At 31.6% G+C, this 23,013-nt stretch overlaps 1 protein-coding gene across 1 annotated transcript in view; it reads right to left on the bottom strand.

Moving 5' to 3' along the window:
* Positions 1-23,013, bottom strand: part of LOC145329317 (acyl-CoA dehydrogenase family member 11-like) — a 41,409-nt gene that overhangs the window by 9,801 nt on the left and 8,595 nt on the right. Inside the window, exons 8-18 of the mRNA XM_080173376.1 lie at positions 22,720-22,819; positions 20,910-21,002; positions 19,292-19,375; positions 8,213-8,273; positions 7,848-7,923; positions 7,294-7,425; positions 6,402-6,492; positions 5,372-5,450; positions 4,510-4,570; positions 2,492-2,567; positions 1,574-1,630 (exon numbers count right to left, since the gene is read on the bottom strand). Of these exons, the coding sequence (XP_080029502.1) occupies positions 1,574-1,630; positions 2,492-2,567; positions 4,510-4,570; positions 5,372-5,450; positions 6,402-6,492; positions 7,294-7,425; positions 7,848-7,923; positions 8,213-8,273; positions 19,292-19,375; positions 20,910-21,002; positions 22,720-22,819 (910 nt within the window). The remainder of the gene's footprint in view (positions 1-1,573; positions 1,631-2,491; positions 2,568-4,509; positions 4,571-5,371; positions 5,451-6,401; positions 6,493-7,293; positions 7,426-7,847; positions 7,924-8,212; positions 8,274-19,291; positions 19,376-20,909; positions 21,003-22,719; positions 22,820-23,013) is intronic.

The raw sequence follows: 23,013 nt of genomic DNA, 5'->3' as shown, positions 1-23,013 counted from the left end.
TTTACACTAGTCCCCAAAGTCTTTAACAATAACGTTTTCTTGTTCATTGCTTAAGAACTATGGGAACTTTTAATAAATTTGATTGGTTGGCTCATTAAGTTAAGTGTCCAAGAGTTTCAACCACTAATTGTAATCTACAGAAGAGGTAATTTTGTTTATTATCATCATTAGGGATGTACATCAATTTATCGGCCATTGTCTTATCCCTTTAGATCTATGCAATTCTCCCTAAACTATATAATGAGGGGGGGTGGAGGGTGCAACCACTAAAATATTAAAATTTAAAGCAGGGATATAGGGATAGGATATGGGACAATGACACAAGAAAGTTGTTAAGGAGTTCATTTATGAGTGAGTAGGTTGTTTGATTGCAGAGGTGAATTATTAAAAAAAAGTTTGCCCTTAGTGGGGCAAAATTGTTTTCGTGATAAATCCACCAAAATCACATTAAAAATCTACAAAAATAAACAAAATCATAGAAGGGTTATGAACATAAGATTTCATTTAATTTTTGTAGATTTTTTATGTGATTTTGGAGGATTTTTCACGAAAACAATTTTGCCCCACTAAGCGATTAGTGGGGCAAACTTTTTTAAAGAATTCACCTCTGGTCTTGGGTTGGAATTCATGATAAAACATTCCTTCTCCGTCTATAAATGTATAAGAACACTATTGTCAACCAAGGATCTAAAGGGATAAAACAATGTTCGATAAATTGATGTAAATCCTCTATGATGATACACAAAATTACCTCTTCTTTAGATTAAAATTAGTGGTTGGAAGGTTTTGACACTCAAATAAACCAAACAATCAAAATTCAATAAAAGGCCTCAAAGTTGTTAAGCCAACGAATAAAAAACGTTATTGTAAAACTTTTGGGACTTGTGTAATAAACAGCTCAGAGGAGGTAATTTTCAAAAATAATATTTTTGTATCACCTTCAGACACACACACACACACACACATAGTGTTTAATACTATTAATGACTCTATACACAAGGGGGTTAAAAACCATTATGCTCTTTTACAATATATTATACTAGCGGCTTCGCCCTTAGCCTCTAGGGGCTTTGCCCCAAGAGGTGATAAAAAAAATTAAGGCGAAAATCGTAAAGGACCATGGAAATCTCCTTCAAAAAAAGGACCAAGCAAATCTTCTACAAAAAAAAAGTAAAGGACCAAGGAAATCTTCAGCAAAAAAAAAAAATGGAGGGGGGGAATTTTTGGTTTTTTGGGGGGGTCGGGGGTGTCCCACCCACCCCCCCCCCCCCCAAAAAAATAGCTTAAAACCACCACAGGACCAATGGGTAGATACGCTGAAGAGTAGAATCCGATCGGTTAAGTGGTTACCAAGATCTTAAGGGATGGACGGACGGACAGACAGACAGACGGACAGACAGACATCGTACTACTTTGTATTATAGATACCATATTTAGGATTAGATCAATTATATTACAAATGAAACAAGGATGACAACATCTATAAGAAGCGAAGCACAAAATCTATCATGAAATAGACAAACGGACAAAGTGAGTTATAGAAAATATTCGCTTTTAAAAATAGATATTCTACCTGGCGTTGAACCTCAGTTATCCTGGCCAAAAACGCCTTCAAAACTTCGCCTTTGGTCTAAAAATAAAACAAGATTAACTTTTATAAAAAACTTTTCTCGTATTCTGATCAAAAAACGTTTTCAAACATTTTACATAATCAAAATACATTTGAAATTTTGTAAAGAACAATTTTTTTTACATTAGTAGTGCAGTAACCTATTTTTAGGGCTTGGTAGCCTCAAAGTCCCAGTAAGCAACTAAAAAGTAGCCGCCAAATTGAGTAAAAGTCACTGCTTTTTAGAAGCTGAAGCCGCAACTGGAGATATAACTGACCACTATCCGCAGCCACCCTCAATTCTCAATTCCAGCCAAGCCACCATAAACCTCCCCTAGCCGTACCCACTTTATACAACGTGGAAAAGAGCCTATCAGATATAATAGTCGGACGGACACTTTCTGTTACAAGGGTTGGGCCGGATATCAGACTGATTTATAATGCCGGATTTTCGGATATCTGGCCGGATATCCAGTAATTTTTAAGTTATCCGGTTATCCGGCATTAGAAATAAGCCGGATATCCGGTATCAGGCCCAACCCTAACGGAAAGACCCACGATTAGACATAACCAAACCATAAAATATTTGCGCTACTTTAATTTAAAAACTTTTCATAGTTATGAGGAGAGATTATTTCAATTAGAAGAAAATTTAAATCCGATTATATGAAAAATTATAAAGAATTTAAATAACATAAATGTCAGACATGATTTTATAAAAAAAAACAGGAATTAAAACTTTTGAAAAGGAGTTTTCATAAAACTTACTCTTTATCTGAAATGACAAAAAGTTGAAAACTACATGTCTCAAAATTCATAAAAACGATACATGTTTTTAAAGTATGTCTCAGAACCGGTTTTAATAAAAAAAAATTATTTTACCTTTGATATAGCTCTGACAACATCCAAAGATAAAATATTTGTTGTTCCTTCCCAAATTGGTAAAACTTGTGAGTCCCTAAAATATCAAAATTCAAGTATTAGGATGTACAGGGTGAGTCAGAAAAAAACTGAGTTTTTCGATTTTCAGAAACAACCAGAAGGAATACAGAAAAAATAATTATAAGTCCTTGTTCTCTGTACAAAAGCACATCAAACTTGTAAACGGTGTTTTTCATTATCTCTAAAAATGCGGCCTCTATGATAGGTGTATGGTGTCAAAAAATGCCTTGTGTGAAAAATGTTGGTCAAGAAAAATTAAAATAACTCATCTATTTTGTAAAAAAAAATCTTAAAATTTCAATATTTATTTAGAAAAAGGTCTATGAAAAGTAATTTAATGAGTTTTAAAAGTTTAATGCTTTTTGGCTCCTCACAAAAGCATTTTTAGATTACTGTAATTTGTTATTTTTTCTTATTTCTTGATTGTGATGCATGGGTTTTTCTATCCTAATAACGTAGCTTATAGTAAAAGGAAAAAAAACTTTTATTTGACAAAAAAATCTCTTAAGATAAAAAAGTTATCAAGGTTTGAATTTTTAAAATAAAAATGCCTTTTAGAAACCTTTTAAATGAAGTTATTATGATGGATTATAACACACAAGTATAATTTGTCAAAATTGGGCGGAGATTTTGGAGATTAAATCCAGTCTTGCACCAAATATAGAGGAAATTCAGAAGAGGGGGGAGGAATTAAGGTAACAAGATGAAATATTTCCGGTCATGAGCTTGTTTTCCAGTCATGGGGTATTGAATCTTAATAATAGATTACAACAAAACGTTTGATTTATAATGTGATAATTTAATTTAAATAAATTGCATTTTAAGATGTTAAATATTTACAATCTGTTGAATAAAAGTTTTAATAAACAAAAAAATATGTTTGTTTATCTGTTTAGAATGGTAGACATTTTTTATTATAAAAAAATATACCTAAAAAGTACAAAATAATGACCGAAAAAGTCATCACACACACTTTTTGAAATCTTTATGCTCTAAAAAGCGCCGTTGTTTTCAGAGATATTCAAAAACACCTTTTCTAAGTTTAATGTATATTTTTATAGAGAACAAGAACCTATAATTGTTTTTTCCATATTCTTACTGGTTGTATCAGAAAATCGGAAAACTCATTTTTTTCTGACTCACCCTGTATTTCTGACAAGACAAGCAGATTAAGCTTTGCCTTCTTGATTAGGATTTACTTCTTATATAAGTTGCTTATATAAGACTTTATTATTAGGGAGGGAGGGGACATTTGGCTGTTTATTACAATAGTCCCCAAAGACTTATGATACCGTTTTCTTATTAGGTAACTTACTAACCTTGGGGACTTTTACTGAATTTTGATTGGTTGGTTCATCAAGTTGAGTATCCAACGTTTCAACCAATTATGATTCAATTGTACTCTACAGAAAGGCTATTTTGTGAATTATCAATAGAGATATACATAAATTTATCGGCCATTGTCTTATCCCTTTAGATCCATGGTGGTTTCATTGCACTCTATTTTTAGAGGAGGTGTTTAAAACCTCTTATTGTTATCTACAGAAGGGGCAATTTTGTGTATCATCATTGGGGATGTACATCAATTTATGGTCTTATCTCTTCTTTATTTCACCTGAAAAACTTCTAAAATTTGTTCTTCTTAGTCATAGACTATTATTTTTAATTTCAGGGGGTTATCTGTTTTTATCCTTTATATTTCATCATCAAAAGCTTTAAAAACAGTTTAAAATAATATTTTTTTTCAGAGAAAGTTTGTTGATTTAAATGAAACCAGCCCCCAAACTTTTACAACTTAAAACGGTAAGGATAAAGATATAACTTAAAAAATTTCTCAACTTTCCTTTTATTAGTTTTAAACTTCCAAAGGAGGGATTTTGCTTATTATGATTGGAGTAGGGGGGAGGGAAAGACTAAATTCTCGTCCTATGCCAGTATTTTTTCTATGTTTTGAGTACCTTAAAAGTCCAGGTAATCCAGTATCCTCAATGTAACCTTGGCCTCCAAAACATTCTAGACCTTTAAAAAAGTTTAAATAGGAGAAAAGGATCAGCTTTTAACAAAATATTTTTTTTAAGTCTTTGACGGTTTCCCTCCGGCCTTCAAACTCATTTATAATGTTTAGGTATGTTAGGTTAGGTTATGTGAAGTAAAGGTTAAAAGTGCCATGAAGGAAAATACCCTTGTCAGGATAAGGCACAGTTGAGATAAGATTGTTATTATGGAGGGAGTGGGTGAAGTCAATGAACAGATCTACAGAATATATAGATAACTAGCCCCCTCCCTTTTTCAAAGACCTTTTTTGTTTGTTACCAAATTGTTTTCTGCTACTTTGCTGTGTTAATATTAATTATAACATTGGTTGATTTTCAATGACCCAATTGAAAGTCGGCACAAGGACACGGCGATAGGGAGATATAGTTATTTAACCTCTTCCCCCTCTAGTGTTTTACTCAAATGTTCAATGGTCACAAAATAGGTTTCAGAGAAAATAAAAAATGAGAAAATCTTTACAATCTATTAAAATTAATGTGAATGTTGTGATTAATCAGGCTAGCTAGAGCAGAGTTAGATACCTCACTCTTCTTGTATAGGAATATGTTGTCATACCAATAAATTTAATGAATAGAGGGGGCACGATCTATATATAATTCTACCCACGGGATGGGAAACCTGTGTCGACTTTCAATTGAGTCTTTAAACACCGTTGGAAATATAAATACAGCCAAGTCATTTGCTAGCGGACCAAAAAGGTCTCTACCACTTGGGACAGAAGGTTGTCTTGATTATACATCTATGATTATAAATCCATTGTCAAACCTTCAGAACAAACAGCCACAGCCTGTTTAGCAGTGTAAAGTTTGGCCACAGGAGTCATTAATCTCAACACCAACAAATCCTAAAAAAAAATCAAGGAAAAAATATTCATAAAAGCCAAGCGATAAGATTAACAAACAAATAATTTCTGTACGTACTTATGGCAACAAAATATAGAGTTGCTACTTTTCATATCAAAGTAGCGACAATTACTTTGTAATTATGTTATTGAGTTGATGCGCTCTATACATTAGATATATCTACTTTATCTCTATCTTTAATACAGAGGGACACCCCCCCCAAAATAAAAATTTCCCCCCTCCCAAAAAAATAATGTTTTTAAGCAGATAAATGGCAGCACCAGAAATACTTAATTTTTTTAAATTACCCCTTGGGGCAAAGCCCCTAGATGAAAGGAGCGAAACCGCTAGTAAAAGTTGTTTGACATCAAACTTCTTATTAATTAGGTATAAACACATTCGTGGCAACGCCTCTTAAGGGGCGTTTCGCCGTAGTTTCTCAGTAGCTTTTCCCCTATTTCTAGCCTCTGCGGGGGGCTCTAACCCGGCGAGGCCAATTGCCTAACCAAGCGGGGCAATTACCTAAAGTAACTTAATCTAACCTAACCTTAAATAACATATTAAAAGCTACTGTGAAAATACGACAAAACGCCCCTTAAGAGGCGTTGCCACAAAAGGGACTATACCCGTTTTTTGGAAGAATAACATGAGAAGATGAATTTTGTTTGTACCTGGTCAGAAATAGAGTTGTTTTATCATGTTGTCCTAATAATCTTGCCAGTTCAAACATTAGAATGCTATACCTGGTCAGAAATAGAGTTGTTATCATGTTGTCCCAATAATCTTGCCAGCTTAAACATTAGAAAACTATACCTGGTCAGAAATAAAGTTGTTATCATGTTGTCCCAATAATCTTGCCAGTTCAAACATTAGAATACTATACCTGGTCAGAAATAGAGTTGTTATCATGTTGTCCCAATAATCTTGCCAGCTCAAACATTAGAATACTATACCTGGTCAGATATAGAGTTGTTATCATGTAGTCCCAATAATCTTGCCAGTTCAAACATTAGAATACTACATCCTCGTGTTTCTACCTCCATTCTAGTATTAGTATTATTAATATTTTGGTATTATATTAAGTATACTAGCGGCTACGCCCCCTAGAGGCCTCTAGGGGCACTTATGGAGGGGGGGGGGGGGTTGAATTTGATAACACAATTTTAGATTTAAAAATAGATAAAAAGTTTGAGGTTTTATTATGTGGGGGGAGGGGGAAATTTTTTTAAAGGGCATTTTCTCTTGGGAGGGTGGAGGTGCCTTCCCCCAAAATAGTCGTGAACCTTCCCAGGACAAGATAAACTACCCTGTAAAGGAGAACCATATCGGTTAAGCAGACAGACATCCTGTTGCTTTATTATACGGATTTAAAACTCATCTTGGTTTGACAACCGCACCTACAGCCGCAATTTTGTGGCCGAATTAATATTTTAACTTTTCTAGAGACAAGCAACGAAAACAAAAAATTTAAGCCTGTAGAAAATTTATTATCATAAAGTGTTTTAACATGGAGGGAAAGGAAATTGGACGTTCTCGCGATCCTTTGCTTAAAAGACTTTATTACATCTATATTGGATGGTTCAAACTAGCATTGTCTAAACTTTTCAACCAATGAATTATCCCAATCAACAGAAAGGGTAGGTAATTTTTTATTAAAATTTTGTATATACATCAATTCATCGTCCTATATTCAATCCCCTAAGATCCCTGACAAGGTCGTCCAATGGGGGGAGGGGTAAAGGGGTGATACCCCCTCCCCCAGAATTTTTAATTTTTAACCCCCCAAATGAAAAAGCTGGAACGCCCTTGATCCATTATGTTTTAAAAAATACAAGTATAAATTACCTTGCAAGTGTTTGCACATGTAGAGGTTGATTTGCAATGATGTTCCCAAAGGCTGTTCTTCTAGTAGAGTAATCTCTTGCCAGACTCACCATCTTGCGCATAGCTGCCGCGCTTGATATTCCATTATGCAACCTTTAAATAGCAGTTTTATACACAAGATTTTAGGTAATTTTTAAAAGTTGTAAATGTTCCTAACACGAAGTGATGATTCAAATTTTCCCCATATATACATGGTGTATTATCCTTAGATAAAAGTAATAGGATGTCTGTCTGTCTTGTGTGTACCGAGGGATCTCGCTAACCGCTAAACCGATATCATTGCATATCCATATTATTGTAGCTTCTAATATGTAATAATAAGATTTATTAAATTTTCGGTTGAGGGTACCACTTCCCTCCCTAGAGAACCCTAGAAAAAAATGATCTCCAACAATTTCTTTTCTATTAAAAAAATAATGCAGAGGGTCGATTCCCCACCCCACCCCCCACTTCCTTCAAGTTCCCCTTGAAGCTTCTAGGGGCGTAGCCGCTAGTACTATATACAATTGGATTACCTGGAAATTGTTAACATGCTACTAATTGAGGGAATGCCCCTTCCTTCTGGTGAAACCATTGTTGCTACTGCTCCATCTAAAAATATTGTAGGTCCAGAAGTCATTGCATTAACAAGAGTTAATTGTAATAATTTTAGAAAAGTAAAATAAACAATAAGACAAAAGATCAGTGTAAACAAGAATTGTTTTCATCAAAACTGGTGCCTTTTTGGAATGAAAAAAAGATTGCTGACCATTTGTGTGAAGACATAAACATATAACAACTATTTTGCCCTCTAAAATAACTAACCAATGAAAACTAACCAAAAAATAACCATTCTGCTAGCCCTATTATAGTAACTTTATTTACAAGAGTTTCAACTAACCTAACAAGAGTTCAGCTGTTGGAAGTTGTCTTGTTCCTAGCTTGTTTTTCAACTTTACAACCTAAACAAGAATTATTATAATTGTCTTGTTACTAGCTTGTCTTCAACTTTACACCCTAAACAAGAATTATTATAATTATCTTTTTCCTTGCTTGTCTTCAACTTTACAACCTAAACAAGAATTATTATAATTGTCTTATTACTAGCTTGTTTTTCAACTTTACAACCTAAACAAAAATTATTATAATTGTCTTGTTACTAGCTTGTTTTTCAACTTTACAACCTAAACAAGAATTATTATAATTGTCTTGTTACAAGCTTGTCTTCAACTTTACAACCTAAACAAGAATTATCATAATTGTCTTGTTACTAGCTTGTCTTCAACTTTACACCCTAAACAAGAATTATTATAATTATCTTTTTCCTTGCTTGTCTTCAACTTTACAACCTAAACAAGAATTATTATAATTGTCTTATTACTAGCTTGTTTTTCAACTTTACAACCTAAACAAAAATTATTATAATTGTCTTGTTACTAGCTTGTTTTTCAACTTTACAACCTAAACAAGGATTATTTTAATTGTCTTGTTACTAGCTTGTTTTTCAACTTTACAACCTAAACAAGGATTATTATAATTATCTTGTTACTAGCTTGTTTTTCAACTTTACAACCTAAACAAGGATTATTATAATTGTCTTGTTACTAGCTTGTTTTTCAACTTTACAACCTAAACAAGGATTATTATAATTGTCTTGTTACTAGCTTGTTTTTCAACTTTACAACCTAAACAAGAGTTATTATAATTGTCTTGTTCCTAGCTTGTTTTTCAACTTTACAACCTAAACAAGGATTACTATAATTATCTTTTTACTAGCTTGTTTTTCAACTTTACAACCTAAACAAGGATTATTATAATTATCTTGTTACTAGCTTTTTTTTCAACTTTACAACCTAAACAAGGATTATTATAATTGTCTTGTTACTAGCTTGTTTTTCAACTTTACAACCTAAACAAGGATTATTATAATTGTCTTGTTACTAGCTTGTTTTTCAACTTTACAACCTAAACAAGAGTTATTATAATTGTCTTGTTCCTAGCTTGTTTTTCAACTTTACAACCTAAACAAGGATTATTATAATTATCTTGTTACTAGCCTATTTTTCAACTTTTCAACCTAAACAAGAATTATTATAATTGTCTTGTTACTAGCTTGTTTTTCAATTTTACAACCCCTAAACAAGAATTATTATAATTGTCTTTTTACTAGCTTGTTTTTCAACTTTACAACCTAAACAAGAATTATTATAATTGTCTTGTTACTAGCTTGATTTCAACTATACAAGCTAAACAAGTAACTATTATAATAATTATCTTGTTCTTAGCTTGTTTTTATACTTTTAAACTTTACACCTAAACAAGAATTATTATAATAGTCTTGTTACTAGCTTGTTTTTCAACTTTACCCACAGAAACAAACATATTTAAATTCTTTACATCATATACGTATGTATTGTATATTTTCTTACTCTTCATTGTAAAAATACAAAATAGCAGTTGCTCTCAAAAGTTATCTAGAACTATTCAAAGGAATGATTTGTTAAAAATTAATATTTGTACTAATTGATTCCTTAGAAACATTTTAGCTATTTCTGTGTAAAATATAATACTTCTGAAAGTTTTATAAAATAAACAAGGACAATTTGAGTTATTGTACTACAGCTATGAAATCAACATATAATATTAAGTATTAAAAGATAAACAATACTATTAATTCATTTCTAGCCAATTTTGTTAAGTCAAACCTTTATTACCCAGTGACAAGAGACCAGGGGATTCGATTCAGCCAATTAATTCCAGTCATATCGTTAGTTTCAAAAACTAATTTAAGGCTTCAAAATATTAAAATTGGTGCCAAATATTGCTAAATTCCCTAATTTTCATACTGGGGTTAAACATGTGAAAGAAAGGGGTTAAATGGGAATATTATAAATATTGAAATAGCTATACATTTTCATACGGCCAGGATATCGTTGTAAATCACTAATTATCCCTTTCAAAAACTTAGCTAGACCGTTTAATTTTATTGGGCCATTTGAGTTTTTTAAAAAATATTGGATTTCTCAATTAAATTAGCATGTTCATATGATCACGGAACCTTCGCATATTACAAAAAAAATTTTCTAGCTAAAGTTTTTTTTTGTTGAAATATACATGAAAAAATTTAAATAGATAAGATTTTTAACACTGAAAGGTTTTTTTACTTAATATTTACTTAATATGCACGTCATTATAAAGTATAAACATTGTTTACTGAAGCAAAATGTTGTCCAGATTAAATAGTGATTGTCAAAGAACCACTTTATCTTGTTTGACTTGTAATTTTACAGTTCGTATTTGTAAAGTAGCGGCACTGCAGAAAAAAAATTTATCTTCAGTTAAAATTTCCCTCCTTTTTATGAGGTTCTTATGATAATACTCCACTGTAACTTAAGAAGGGGTCATCTTAAACGGGTCAACATATGGGAGAGGGAGAGGATTAAGAATAAAATGAGAGATAAAAAACAAGGATGATAACTTCCTTAAAGCAAAATAGTAGTACAAACAAACATTAACACTTGTATTTTGTCTGTTGTTATAACTGAATAATCAGAATATAAATGTTTAAGTAAAAACAAAATTATAAGTGAATATTTGGAGTTGCTATGCTTTCTAAATTGTACAATAGAACAATACTAACATGCCTAAATTCTAAAAAATCTATCAGTTCCAGATGTACAGACGGACGGACGTGCAACCAACCCCAATTATAGAAAAGAAAATTATGATAAGAGATATCAGTAAAGGACGGAGCGGCCTTGATTATAGAAAAGCTTCGCTTTTAAAAATTGGTCCTTAGAAACACATTCTTACAAAGGTATATCTAACATTGTCTCACATAAAAGTTAATTTTTAAAAGCGAAGCTTTTCTATAATTAGGGTCGGTCCGTCCATACGTCCGTCCGTCACTCCGTACGTCCGTCCGTAACAGATAGCTTTTTTCGTTAATTTAGGCATGTTAGAACTGTCCTATCGATTTCAAACTTTGCATAGTGATTCCTGCAGTAATTAGGTAAGATTTAGAAAGCGTAGCAACTCTATAATCAATTTTACATCGACTCTTATACATTTATAATCTGATTATTCAATTTTGACACTATACAAGTGTTAATGTCCGTTTGTCCTACCAGTTCAGCGCTTCGCTTTTATGGATGTTGTCATCCTTGTTGTTTCTATAAATGCTCATATTTAAACTTCCTATTGTATAGGATTATGGGGGGTGGGGTGTGTTCACAGGGTTTTTTACCCCCCCCCCCCCCTCCCATATTCAATTGAATATGATTTACTTTACAAGGCAAAGGAAAAAAACAAGCCGTTCTTATTTTCTCTGCTCCCTTCCTGAACTACAAATGAATTCTTAAGAGCAACTTTTTTTTATGGGGGGGGGAGGTAGATTAGAATATAGAATTAGTTTTTTTCTTCGGCACCTCGGGGCCAAAAAAACTGGTTTTAATCTTATAATTGTACATTCTATATCCGCGGAAAGCCGTTTATAATACAATGAAAGAAATAACTATTATTGTCCATGTTTTACCTTTTACCTTTATTTTGGCAGAAAATAGTAGTAAATCATATTCAATTGGATATGGGGGGGGGGGGGCAACTCTGTTTAACTTTAGCCAAATAAAGGAAATCAGAGGGTTTATCAACAAGGATGACAACATCCATAAAAGCGAATCAGTAGTACAAACTCTTTTTTAAAGAAAATTATTTCTGTTATTGCTCTTCCTCTCTCTCATGTCATTAACCAAACTATTTTAACTGGAAAAATACCTTCTGAATTAAAAATCGCAAAAGTTATACCTATTTTTAAGTTAAAAGGGAATAATTCTAATGAAAAAGCTGATCCATCAAACTATAGGCCAATAAGTTTATTAGCTATTTTCTCAAAAGTTTTAGAAAAAGTCATTTATCAACAACTTTCTTGTTATTTGATTAGTAATAATATCATTTTTGAACATCAGTATGGATTTCAATCAAAAAAGTCTACAATACACCCTGTGGTACACCTCTTAAATTACATAGCCGAAGCAAAAAACGATAATAAAACTGTAATTGGAGTCTTCTGTGATCTTGCAAAATGTTTTGATACAATTCCACACCATATTTTAATTAAAAAGTTGTCAAAAATTGGCATTAATGGCATTGAACTTGAATGGTTTAAAAATTATTTAAGTAATAGACAGCAATTTGTACATGTAAACAACACTGACTCAACAAAGCTGAAAATAGATAGAGGCGTCCCACAGGGCTCTATTTTAGGACCAATTCTATTTTTAATCTACATAAATGATCTTAAAAACTGTACTGATTTATTTACCCTATTATTTGCTGATGACAGTAATTTTTTAATTTCTGGTAAAAACTTTACAGAGATAAAACTGAAATTAAACAATGAACTTAAAAAGATATCTGATTGGTTTAGGAGTAATCAAATGAGCTTAAATCCTGATAAAACTAAAATTATGATATTTAATAAAAACGAAAATACTATTGATTGGAATGCTCTTAATATTAAGCTAAACTTTAACAATGAAAATGAGTTTGATCCTGAGAAAATAAAAATCTTAAATTATGTCAATTCAAGTAGCAATATTCCTGCAATTAAATTCCTAGGTGTATTTATAGATCCTTCTTTAAATTTTAAATATCATGTAGAACATTTACGTAAAAAAATTTCTAGTTCCTTATTTCTTATAAATAGAGCTAAACATATACTGAATTTAGATAGCAAAAAAATGCTTTTTCATTCCCTTATAAATAGTCATTTACTTTACTGTTTACCTGCCTGGAGTTGTGGTCTTAAATCTACTATGGAACCATTAATTAAATTGCAAAAAAAGGCAATAAGAATTGTTTTTAGTAAGAAACACATCTCACACACAATGCCTTTATTTAAAAAAATGAATGTCCTTCCTTTACATGAATCAGCTAATTATTTGAAATTATTATTTATGTATGATTTTATAAACAGTAAGCTACCAAGTTCCTTTCAAGGTACATGGCTTCGCCGTAACCAATTACATACCAGAAATCTTAGAAACTCAAATATGTTTGATGTTAAAAAGCCGAAGTTTAAATCTATTGAAAGATTTCCTAAGTATCATTTTCAAGAATTATGGAATAACCATTGTAATAATGATTTATTAACCCACAATCAACCAAGAAAAAAATTTATTAAAAATCTAAAAGAATCTTTGTTATCAAGCTTAATTCTAGTGTGTAACAACCCATTATGTCAAGAATGTAGATAAATTTATATTTCTTTTCAATATTGTTTGAAATCTGATAAATTAATCAAAATTTATTTGTTTAAATTTTTTTTTAAATTTCTATTATTGCAATAATGGTGTGAGACTTGTATGCCCTAATCAATCCTTCCTATTATCATTCTTTCCTCTCCAATATGATTTCATTTATTGCTTATTATCTTTTTTTTTTGTCTTATTTATATGGCCTGTATGAAAACAATGTGTGAATACACATTACTGCATACTCCTATTTTTTAGGAAACTGCCATTTGGGAAGAAAATATTTTTATAAATTAACCATATCAATAAAATTTTTCTGTATATATAAATGTATATAATATTCATTTAATTCATTTATTATTGTAGTTTTTTTTTTCTATGTATGTACACCCAAGAATAATAAATCTAATCTAATCTAATCTAAACAAACAGTAACACTTGTAGATTGTCAGAACTGAATAATCAGAATAAAGTATAAACAGAATTATAAGTTAATATTATAAAGTTGTTCCACTTTCTTAATCTATCAGTTCTAGATGTACAGACGGACGGACGTGAAACCAACCCCAATTATAGAAAAGCTTTGTTTTTAACAGCAGTAGATATAATTAACACCCCTTCCCATAAATCTAAAATGGAATGGACACACACACAAATAATCTATGATTCATACCCAGGAATCTGAGGGGATTAGAAAATGGACTTTGCATTGATGTACATCACCAAAAATTATAAATAAAAATCTATACAATATAAAACATTGGTTAAAAAGATTGGGCACTACAAGTTCGGACCCTACCAATCACAATTCAATTTTTTTAACCTACGAGTAAAAAAACTTATTAATAAAACTTTGAGTACTTGTGTCATTAATTATCAAATGTCCTTAACAGTGCAGTGGTCCTTTTTTGGGATAGTATCGGCTTTAAAATGGATTTATAATTACTTAGACATTACATCAGATTTTCCTGTTCTATTAAAAAGTGAACTATTCGGCGGGCTAAAATTTATATCTCCCCCATTCCCCTTTCCCTTCCATCCCGACCAACAAATGTGAGGGGATATTGCAACCTAAATTTTTCTCTTCTTGTAGTCGATATAAACCAATAAAATTGCATGTTGACAAGGATATTGATCAGAGATCTAAATTGATAAGACAATGGCCGATAAATTGATGTACATCGCTAATATTAATACACAAATTTACCCTTTTTTTTACTACTATAGTGGTTGAAACGTTGGACACCCAACTTAATGAACAAACCAATCAAAATTCAAAACTTAATAAAAGTCCCCAAATTTGTAAAGCCAACGAATATATGATTAGTGAGATGAACAGCCCATTGTCCCCTCCCTCCCTGGATATTGATAGAGCTATATTATAAAATACTCATGTTGCATGTTGCAGTTGTTTACTCAGCTGGGCCCAGGAAGGGAACTTTGATGATAAACAAAAATACCCCTCATTAGATTACAATTTAAGTTTAAAATGTCTGGACACTTAACTTTATTGTGTTTTAAATTGTCACATAATCTTTAAGCAACGATCACAGAGTTGATAAATACATTTTATACCCAAAGTTTTTAAGCTAATATAATTTACAGTCCAATGTCCACCCTCTCCGTGACTCTGCTAGTTCAATAAGCTTAGTACTCAGATTTCATACATTTTCAACCCCCCCCCCCCCCATAAAATAGGGTTAAAATCATATCGATCCAAAGAAACAATAAGTTATAAAGACATCCTGTTACTTTTTTTTACAAGAAATACTGGTTAACTTCAAGCGTAGTTTGTAGTATATTTAGAATTGAAAACAAAACCATATGTTAAAAATAACCTCCCATTAAAAAAAATATTTACCCTCCCCCCCCCCCCAAAAAAAAAAAATAAGCTTGGATGCCCCTGGTACATCCCCAGTAATGATAAACAAAATTACCCCATATGTAGATTAAGATTATTGGTTGAAAAGTGTGGACACTGATAGTCTTAAACCAACCAATGAAAATACAATAAAAGTACCCAAAGTTTTGCGCCAACCAATAAAATAAAGTAATTTTAAAACTTTGAGTACCAATTTAATTTACAGTCTAATACACCCTCCTCCCTGGGGACAGTAAAGAATTTCTGTTATGATCTTTATGTAAGAATGTTAAAAAATATTGAGAGGGTTTTACCTATTAGAAGCTAACCTGTAAAGTTCAGCTAGATCAAAACAGACGCACACATTCAACGGCAAAATTTGTGCTGTGTTGTTATTTTTTTTTTTTTTTTGGGTCAGTAGCTTAAAAAATATCTGAACTAGTATCCTATTATATGTATACTAGCAGCTACGCCCCTAGCATCTAGAGGCTCTTTATTCGAAGGGGCAAAAAAAGAACTAAAGAATAGCTTAAAACCATCGTAAACCTTAAATATGAAAATATAACAGCATAAAACCATCACAAAAATTATGTGAAGCTTACCTAGAATAGAGAACCCAATCTGTTTAGCAGTTATTGAAATCTAAAGCTTAAGACAAAAAACTCCAACTTCTTTATATAATAGGATGTTATTTTTTCTAAATACTTATACTCTTCTTATATTTATTTAAGTCTCGTTATAAGTAAAAGATCCCTCCCCTCCCCCTATTATGATGTATGATATATGATGAATGATCATTGGTCAACTTTTGCTAAAAGAGATGGGGGGGGGGGGAGTTCAGTATAGGTCAAGTGAAAGTTAAATCCTAAAGGGTATTATTTTCTTCCATCCAAAGTTGTAAGTCAAATATAAATATGAAGGGGGGGGGGGGGTGAGGGATATTTTTAAGGTTTAATTATATCAACAAGGATCACAACATCCATAAAAGCGAAATGGTAGTACAATCAAACATTAACATAAGCATAAATGTATAAGTATAATCAAAATTATAAGTAAGTATTATATAGTTGCAACGCTTTCTAAATCTATACAATATCTATACATTAAATTAATGATGCACAGACCGACGCGTCAAGTCTCAAGAACCAACACAAATTATAGAAAAACCTCGCTTAGCTTAGACATACATTTATTAAACTTTAACAGTATATAGTCCTCCCCCTCCCCTTTATGATAGGAAGTTGGTCATGAATATGATGTTTACAAATGAGCAATTTTTTTATAAGTTACAATACACAAATTGTCAAAATCCATAAAAGCGAAACAAATTTAAAATGCATGATAATTTTGATTATTTCATTTAATTTAAGCATTCTATATCCTAGAAAGCGGTTTATATTAATTGTAAGTATGACTGAGTCTCTGAGAATTTGAATGTTTATTATTTTTTGGTTAGATTTATAATAAAATTTGTTCAACATGATTTTTAATATTAAATGCGCTGTTAACTCTATATTTGTTTGTCTGACTTTATATTCACTGAGCTTTGCTTTTAAGGGTGTTATCATACTTGTTTAGTTACATTCAGAGCGGAAGCCAAGCTACTCCTTTTTAAACATTTTGATTTTTTGAATTTTTAGTTACAAAGCTACTCTGTAATATGTTATTTGACAAGGATGACAACATACATAAAAGCAAAGCTCTAAAACGAACATTAACACATTTAGAGTTGCAAATAACAACTTTGGAGACTTTTTTTCTTTAATTTTGATTGGTTGGTTTATTAAGCATGAAATGCTGCCAAAATGAAAATAAAAAAACAAGCGAAATTAGCAATAAGAACTAAGATTAACTATCTTGCTAAGAGATTGCGTGATGATAGAAAAAAAATGTATTCACCAAACCTTTATTATTCCAAGTCATAAAATTCTAGTGAGGCCATAAACCTTCTTCGTATGATAATATTTTCCGGAATTTTTATGATTTTCTGACAATGTTTGACCGTAAAGATATGTGAACATATGTAGTATCTTACAAATACATCCCAAATCTAGCATAAGTTGACCCCTTCTATCCGTATGAAAATGTTAACAAAGGTGTGAAGTCTCAATTTCCGGTCGTTTGAATATATCGGGGAATTTGTATATTTTTAGGGTTATTTTAGTATTTTGAAAATATTGAAAACAGTAACATTTCTCTACGAAATCACCCATCGTTTAAGATTTTGAGTATGTTTTGAAAAATACTATAAACTAAAACTATCATTGATTAATTCTATATGAAATTGCTGAAAATTTAATATTTTGTTGGTTTAGAGTTGGCGTAAAACTTGTTTTTTGTGTAGCTGAAGGAAAGTGGGTAAGAAGAAGGGGAAGTGGGAGAAATAAGGGAAGAGGGTTGTTGGGAAATTTATACTAAGAGTTGTTTGTCTGAATCACATTCCCCAGTCCTTGCAAGGGACAAAGTTTCACCTTTATCATGTATTTAAGGTTTTCTTGGTATGATATGTTGATTTCATAGCTGTAGTACAATAACTCAAATTGTCCTTGTTTATTTTATTAAACTTTTAGAAGTATTATATTTTAGCGTATTTTGTGCTTCTTTTAGATAGGTTAGGTTAAGTAAGGGAAGTTTTAAGAAAGTCCACTGAAAAATGATCAATCAGATGCTAGAAAATAGCTTTCCTAAAAGTTAAATATTAAGAGGTGCTTATAGAATGGGCCCTCAATTTGTCAGGGATATACATCTTTTTCTCCGTATGTGTTATTCTATACCTATATGAGCGATTACTTTTTGTGTTTTTTACCTTATGAATTATTTTTGACAGATTTTTTATAAAACGGCTTGCTTTATTGCATCAGGATCCATGACGGATCTATATAGGAAATAAACGTCTATAAATGAGCTCGAATCTTCCAATAGAAGAGTGTTTAATACTCATAGTGCTTTTCAGGAAGAAAAAGCTAATTTTCAATCTAGCCAATAGCGGAATAATTTTAGAACGCCGCCTCTAGTACTAACATAAATACAAACTAACAGAACAAACTTGAAGAGCAGTTTCACTATTAACAGGGTGGGCATACAAAAAACCCTCCCAAACAAACCCACCCAGGGTTTTTTTTTAAAAACCCATTGAAAAAAAAACCTATGATTTTTGGGTTTTTGAAAAAACATTGAAATTTCACGTTAAAATTTACAAATTAAACCTCTATTTACTCAAAGACTAGGATCTAATAACATTTTAAAGCAAATTTTACCTAAAAAAATATGAAGTAATTATATAAATGATGCTCTACTTATTGTTCAAATGTTTATGAAATTACTTTCTCTCAAAACTAAATTTCAGAAAACGCTTTGCTACTAAATTGATATATAAATTGTGTAAATTACATAATCATAATTAATATTTTTAAAACTAAAACATAACAATTTATGAAAGGAAATAGTTACAGTGGCGCGCAGAGGGTTTTATTAAGGGGATGTAATTTCGTGGAGGGTGGGGGGTGTTGACAGCTTAAGAATTGAGGAGGAGGTTCCATGTTTTGAAGCTTTTAACCTCCCCTCCCTCTTAATAGAATATTTTGTGCACCATTGCTAATAAAGGTTTATAATTGATCGGAATGCCAGCTTTCTTCTTTATCTATCTTGTTTATTGTGAATTTTTGCTTACCCTTTACCTACAACAACATAAACATTGATATTTCATCAATATATCAAATGTATTTGACTCCTAAATGAAAAAAAAACAATAAAACCCCCCAAAAAAACCTTTAAAAACCCAGGGTTTTAAGGGTTTTTACGGGTTGGGTTGGGCTTTTTAAAAAAAAACCTTGGTTTATCCCTACCCTGACTATTAATAATAATCAACCTGTATATTATTCAAGGCGCCATCTTGGTTTCTTATTTTCAGATAGAACATGCTGATTCCTTTGCTTCCCGACACCGTACTATTCTAAAAGTAACAAAGATGACGACATCCATAAAAGCTGGACTTGCAAATAAACAAGTTAATGAGAGGGCAACATTTAATAGGAAAGTACTTTGTGAACTTAGTTTAGAGTATCTTCGTTACAAATGTTAAGACAAAATATATAAAAACTAGCGGCTTAGCCCCTAGCAAAATTCGTAAAAATTTTGAAAAAATATATGAGGGGAGGGATTTTTTGTTTTTTTCAGGGGGGTTGTGGGTGTCCCACCCCCGAAGAAAATAGCCTAAAACCAAAACACGACCAGTAGGTATAATACCTGAAGAGTAGAATCCGATCAGTTCAGTGGTTACCGAGATCTTAAGGGACGGACGGACAGACATCATTCTACTTTGTATTGTAGATAGTTTTCAATTCTTTACAAATAATAGACTTAATAGTTATTTCTCGCATCGTATTATAAACAGCTTTCCGCGGATCTAAAATGTACAATTATAAGATTAAAACCATTTTTAACCTTACCATAGTACATTTTTATATTCGTCAAAAACTGGATATAATAAGGTGCTAGACATATGAACCAGTTCTTATCCACCGCATATTAATCGGTTTCGATTAATTACGCGAAAAGGGCCTTACATAACTTTTAGAATGAAATGTGTCACTTGTCGTGAATTCATAATGTACAGACTGTAATTGTAGATAAGCTTTGCTCTTAAGAATTTATTTTTTAGATAATTAAAATACCAAAAATCATTTTTTGAAAGTAATAAATCCAAATATATTTTTAATAAAATAAATTGAAAGAGTTCTTTCTTTTTATCTCAATTTCTTTTGTAAGAAGCCATTATAAAAAGAGGATGGTGATTATCCTTATAAAAAAGTCTGAATGTCTGTTTGTACAGGATCTCACTAACCGCTGAACCGGTATGGCTCTCCTTAACAGGGTAGCTTCTCATAGGTCCTGGGAAGGTTAATAACTATTTTGGGGGAGAGTACCACCACCCTCCCAAGAGAAATCGCCCCAATTTTTTTTAAACTAAAATTAAAAATAGAGGGAGGGTACCTAGACTTTTTAACTTTTTTTTTAATTTTAAGAAATAAAATTGGATCATCGAATTTAACTCCCCCCTCCTCAAGTGCTCCTAGAGGCCTTTAGGGGGCGTAGACGCTAGTTGTAGATATCTCATATTCGATCTTACAACCCCCATCCTAATAACCCAAAATAATTGAGGTTAAAATAACTGAGAAAATAGCTTAAAACCAAACTAACTTTCTTACTCTAAGCTTAAGACTCCTAACCTTTAGTTCAAAATTTTTCCATTATGGCTTCGAAACTGATTAATATCATGTGGATAAGAAGCGGTTCTCAGTCACACTGAAAAATTATGTATCATATTATATCCAGTTTTCTACGAATATAAAAATGTACAATTACAAGATTAAAACCAGTTTTGTTAGTCAGTGCCATCGACATCTCGAGGCTAACAAAACTGGTTATAATCTTATAAATGTACATTTTTATATCCGCGATAAATAACTATTATTATTTTTTTTTACCTGTGAATCTACCACCCTGGCTAGGGTCATAGTCATATCTGAATCTGTAGCTGAACTAAACCATTTATATCCATACAACTTGTAGCTTCCATCCTAAAACATTTAGTTTTATAATTTTGTAATACAGGACAGGGTTTTCAGCCTTTATTTCTTAATGAATCATCAAAAGTAGCATATGTCCTTGGTCTCTTTACATTTCCACACAAGAATGTATAAAACTCTAAATTTTACTTTTAGCTTTAAAGGGCGAATATAGGTTTGATATAATATGAGCTTATTTCAAAGGTGCCATTATATAGATTATAAATAACTTAAAGATATTGACATATCTAATTGTATAAGTCTGTTTATAGCTTAAAACCTGTCTAACTCAAGAAAATATTATGTAATTAGTGTGGTTCCCTAAGAACTCAAACACCCTAGCATCACACAAGGCTTCGTAGCAAGGTTGAATTAAAAAGCTTTCGTTAAAGGATAGTCGTAATAACGTGGAAACCAATTAATCAGGGATAAATATACCCATCTTCTACCTTCATACAAATTATATAAAGTAAAATATTTAAAAGTTTAAAAAAAACATCAAATAATGTAAAAAGTAAAAAAAAAATAATCGATAAAATTTTCTTGGAGGAAGAATGATTTCAAATCCCTGTTTTTTAAAGGTTCGTGTGTGTGTGTGTCAAAATTGCGTACTTGAGGGTTTTTATATTTTCCAGAATTAACCAATGATCTTTGTACAGAAAATAAACTTTAAGACGTATTATTTACCCTAGTCAAAACTATTGGCGTATTTTTACGCAAATTATTTTTAAGCTTTTTAAAAATTGAATTAAAGAGTATATAATCTAAAATAATAAACATTTAAATTATCATTTAAGATGCGTGCCATTGTAATAGTCAATTAAACTTAAGCAAAATAGTAAAAAAAAAGTCTTGTAAAGGGCTAAAATAAACCGTTTGTCGTCAATCTCATTTATCATATGTTCAATTGAAACAGAAAACTGCAAAATCTACTTAAGGATTTTTTTGAATTTTTAAATTTGGTATAGATATTCTAAAAGTATGAAATGGCACCTTTCATATAAGCTCATATCATATCGAAACTATAATCGCCCTTTAAAAATCTCCGTTGATACATACTTATTTTTTTCTTTTTCTGTTGTAAAACTCTACAGAGAGTATGTACATGTTCTACTTTTAATGATTAATTAAGAACTAAGGGCTGTCACCCACAAAAAAAAATACTTTTTTATGGGTCATGCAATACATTAATAGCGCAGCTACAGCAAGCTAATCTAGTAATCACTTCTGAATTTGTTGGTAAACCAATGTTATGAACGTTCGTGCATATATGATAACATGCAGTATAGATTCTCAATGAAAAGGAGAATCTTCAGAAAGAAAATGTCTTAAAAGCAGTTGGTATACGAATTATTTTCCCACGGACAGACAATCGGATATACTTAGAAAATAACAGAATGTCTGTCCGTCTGTCTGTAGCGAAGGTTTTCGCTAAACGCTGAACCGATATGGTTCTCCTTAACAGTTTTACAATGTAGCTTCTCAGAGGTCCTGGGAAAGTTTATAGCTATTTTTGGAGGACGAAACCACTGACATCCTAAGATAAATCACAAAAAAAAACATAACTAACATCATCTACTTATTAGATATTTTTTTTGTAAAAAGCAAATCTTAACATGGATTAAAAATAGAACCTTTTTATACCCCTAGAGACCTCTAGGTGCGTAGCCGCTAGTTGGATATGTAGTAGAAGATGTGCAGCATACCAAAAACAAGAATGAAACTGTACCTGTTGAGGCACAGCCAAAGTTTCCGTGCCGTGTCCAACATCAGAGCCGCCCTGCCTTTCCGTCATCCACTGACCAGATGTCCAGAATAAATTTGGATCCCTGGGTAGACAAAAACAAATGATAAGTAATCGTGTCACCCAGCTTATACCAACAATGAAATTAATTGGAAAAAATCTTGAAACCTATATGTGATTTGCAGCTGACGTTTTTATCTGCCCCCTCAAATATTATTTTTGATTTATTTCGCTTGTTGGCTATGCCTTATTTCTGCGTATCACCTAAAATGAAGTTCT

The sequence above is a fragment of the Acartia tonsa genome, chromosome 10 (genome assembly GCF_053477335.1).
Source record: "Acartia tonsa isolate MP-2025a chromosome 10, ASM5347733v1, whole genome shotgun sequence".
Taxonomy (NCBI): domain Eukaryota; kingdom Metazoa; phylum Arthropoda; class Copepoda; order Calanoida; family Acartiidae; genus Acartia; species Acartia tonsa.
The sequence above is the reverse complement of the archived record's forward strand: the minus strand, read 5'-3'. Positions and strand labels throughout refer to the sequence as shown.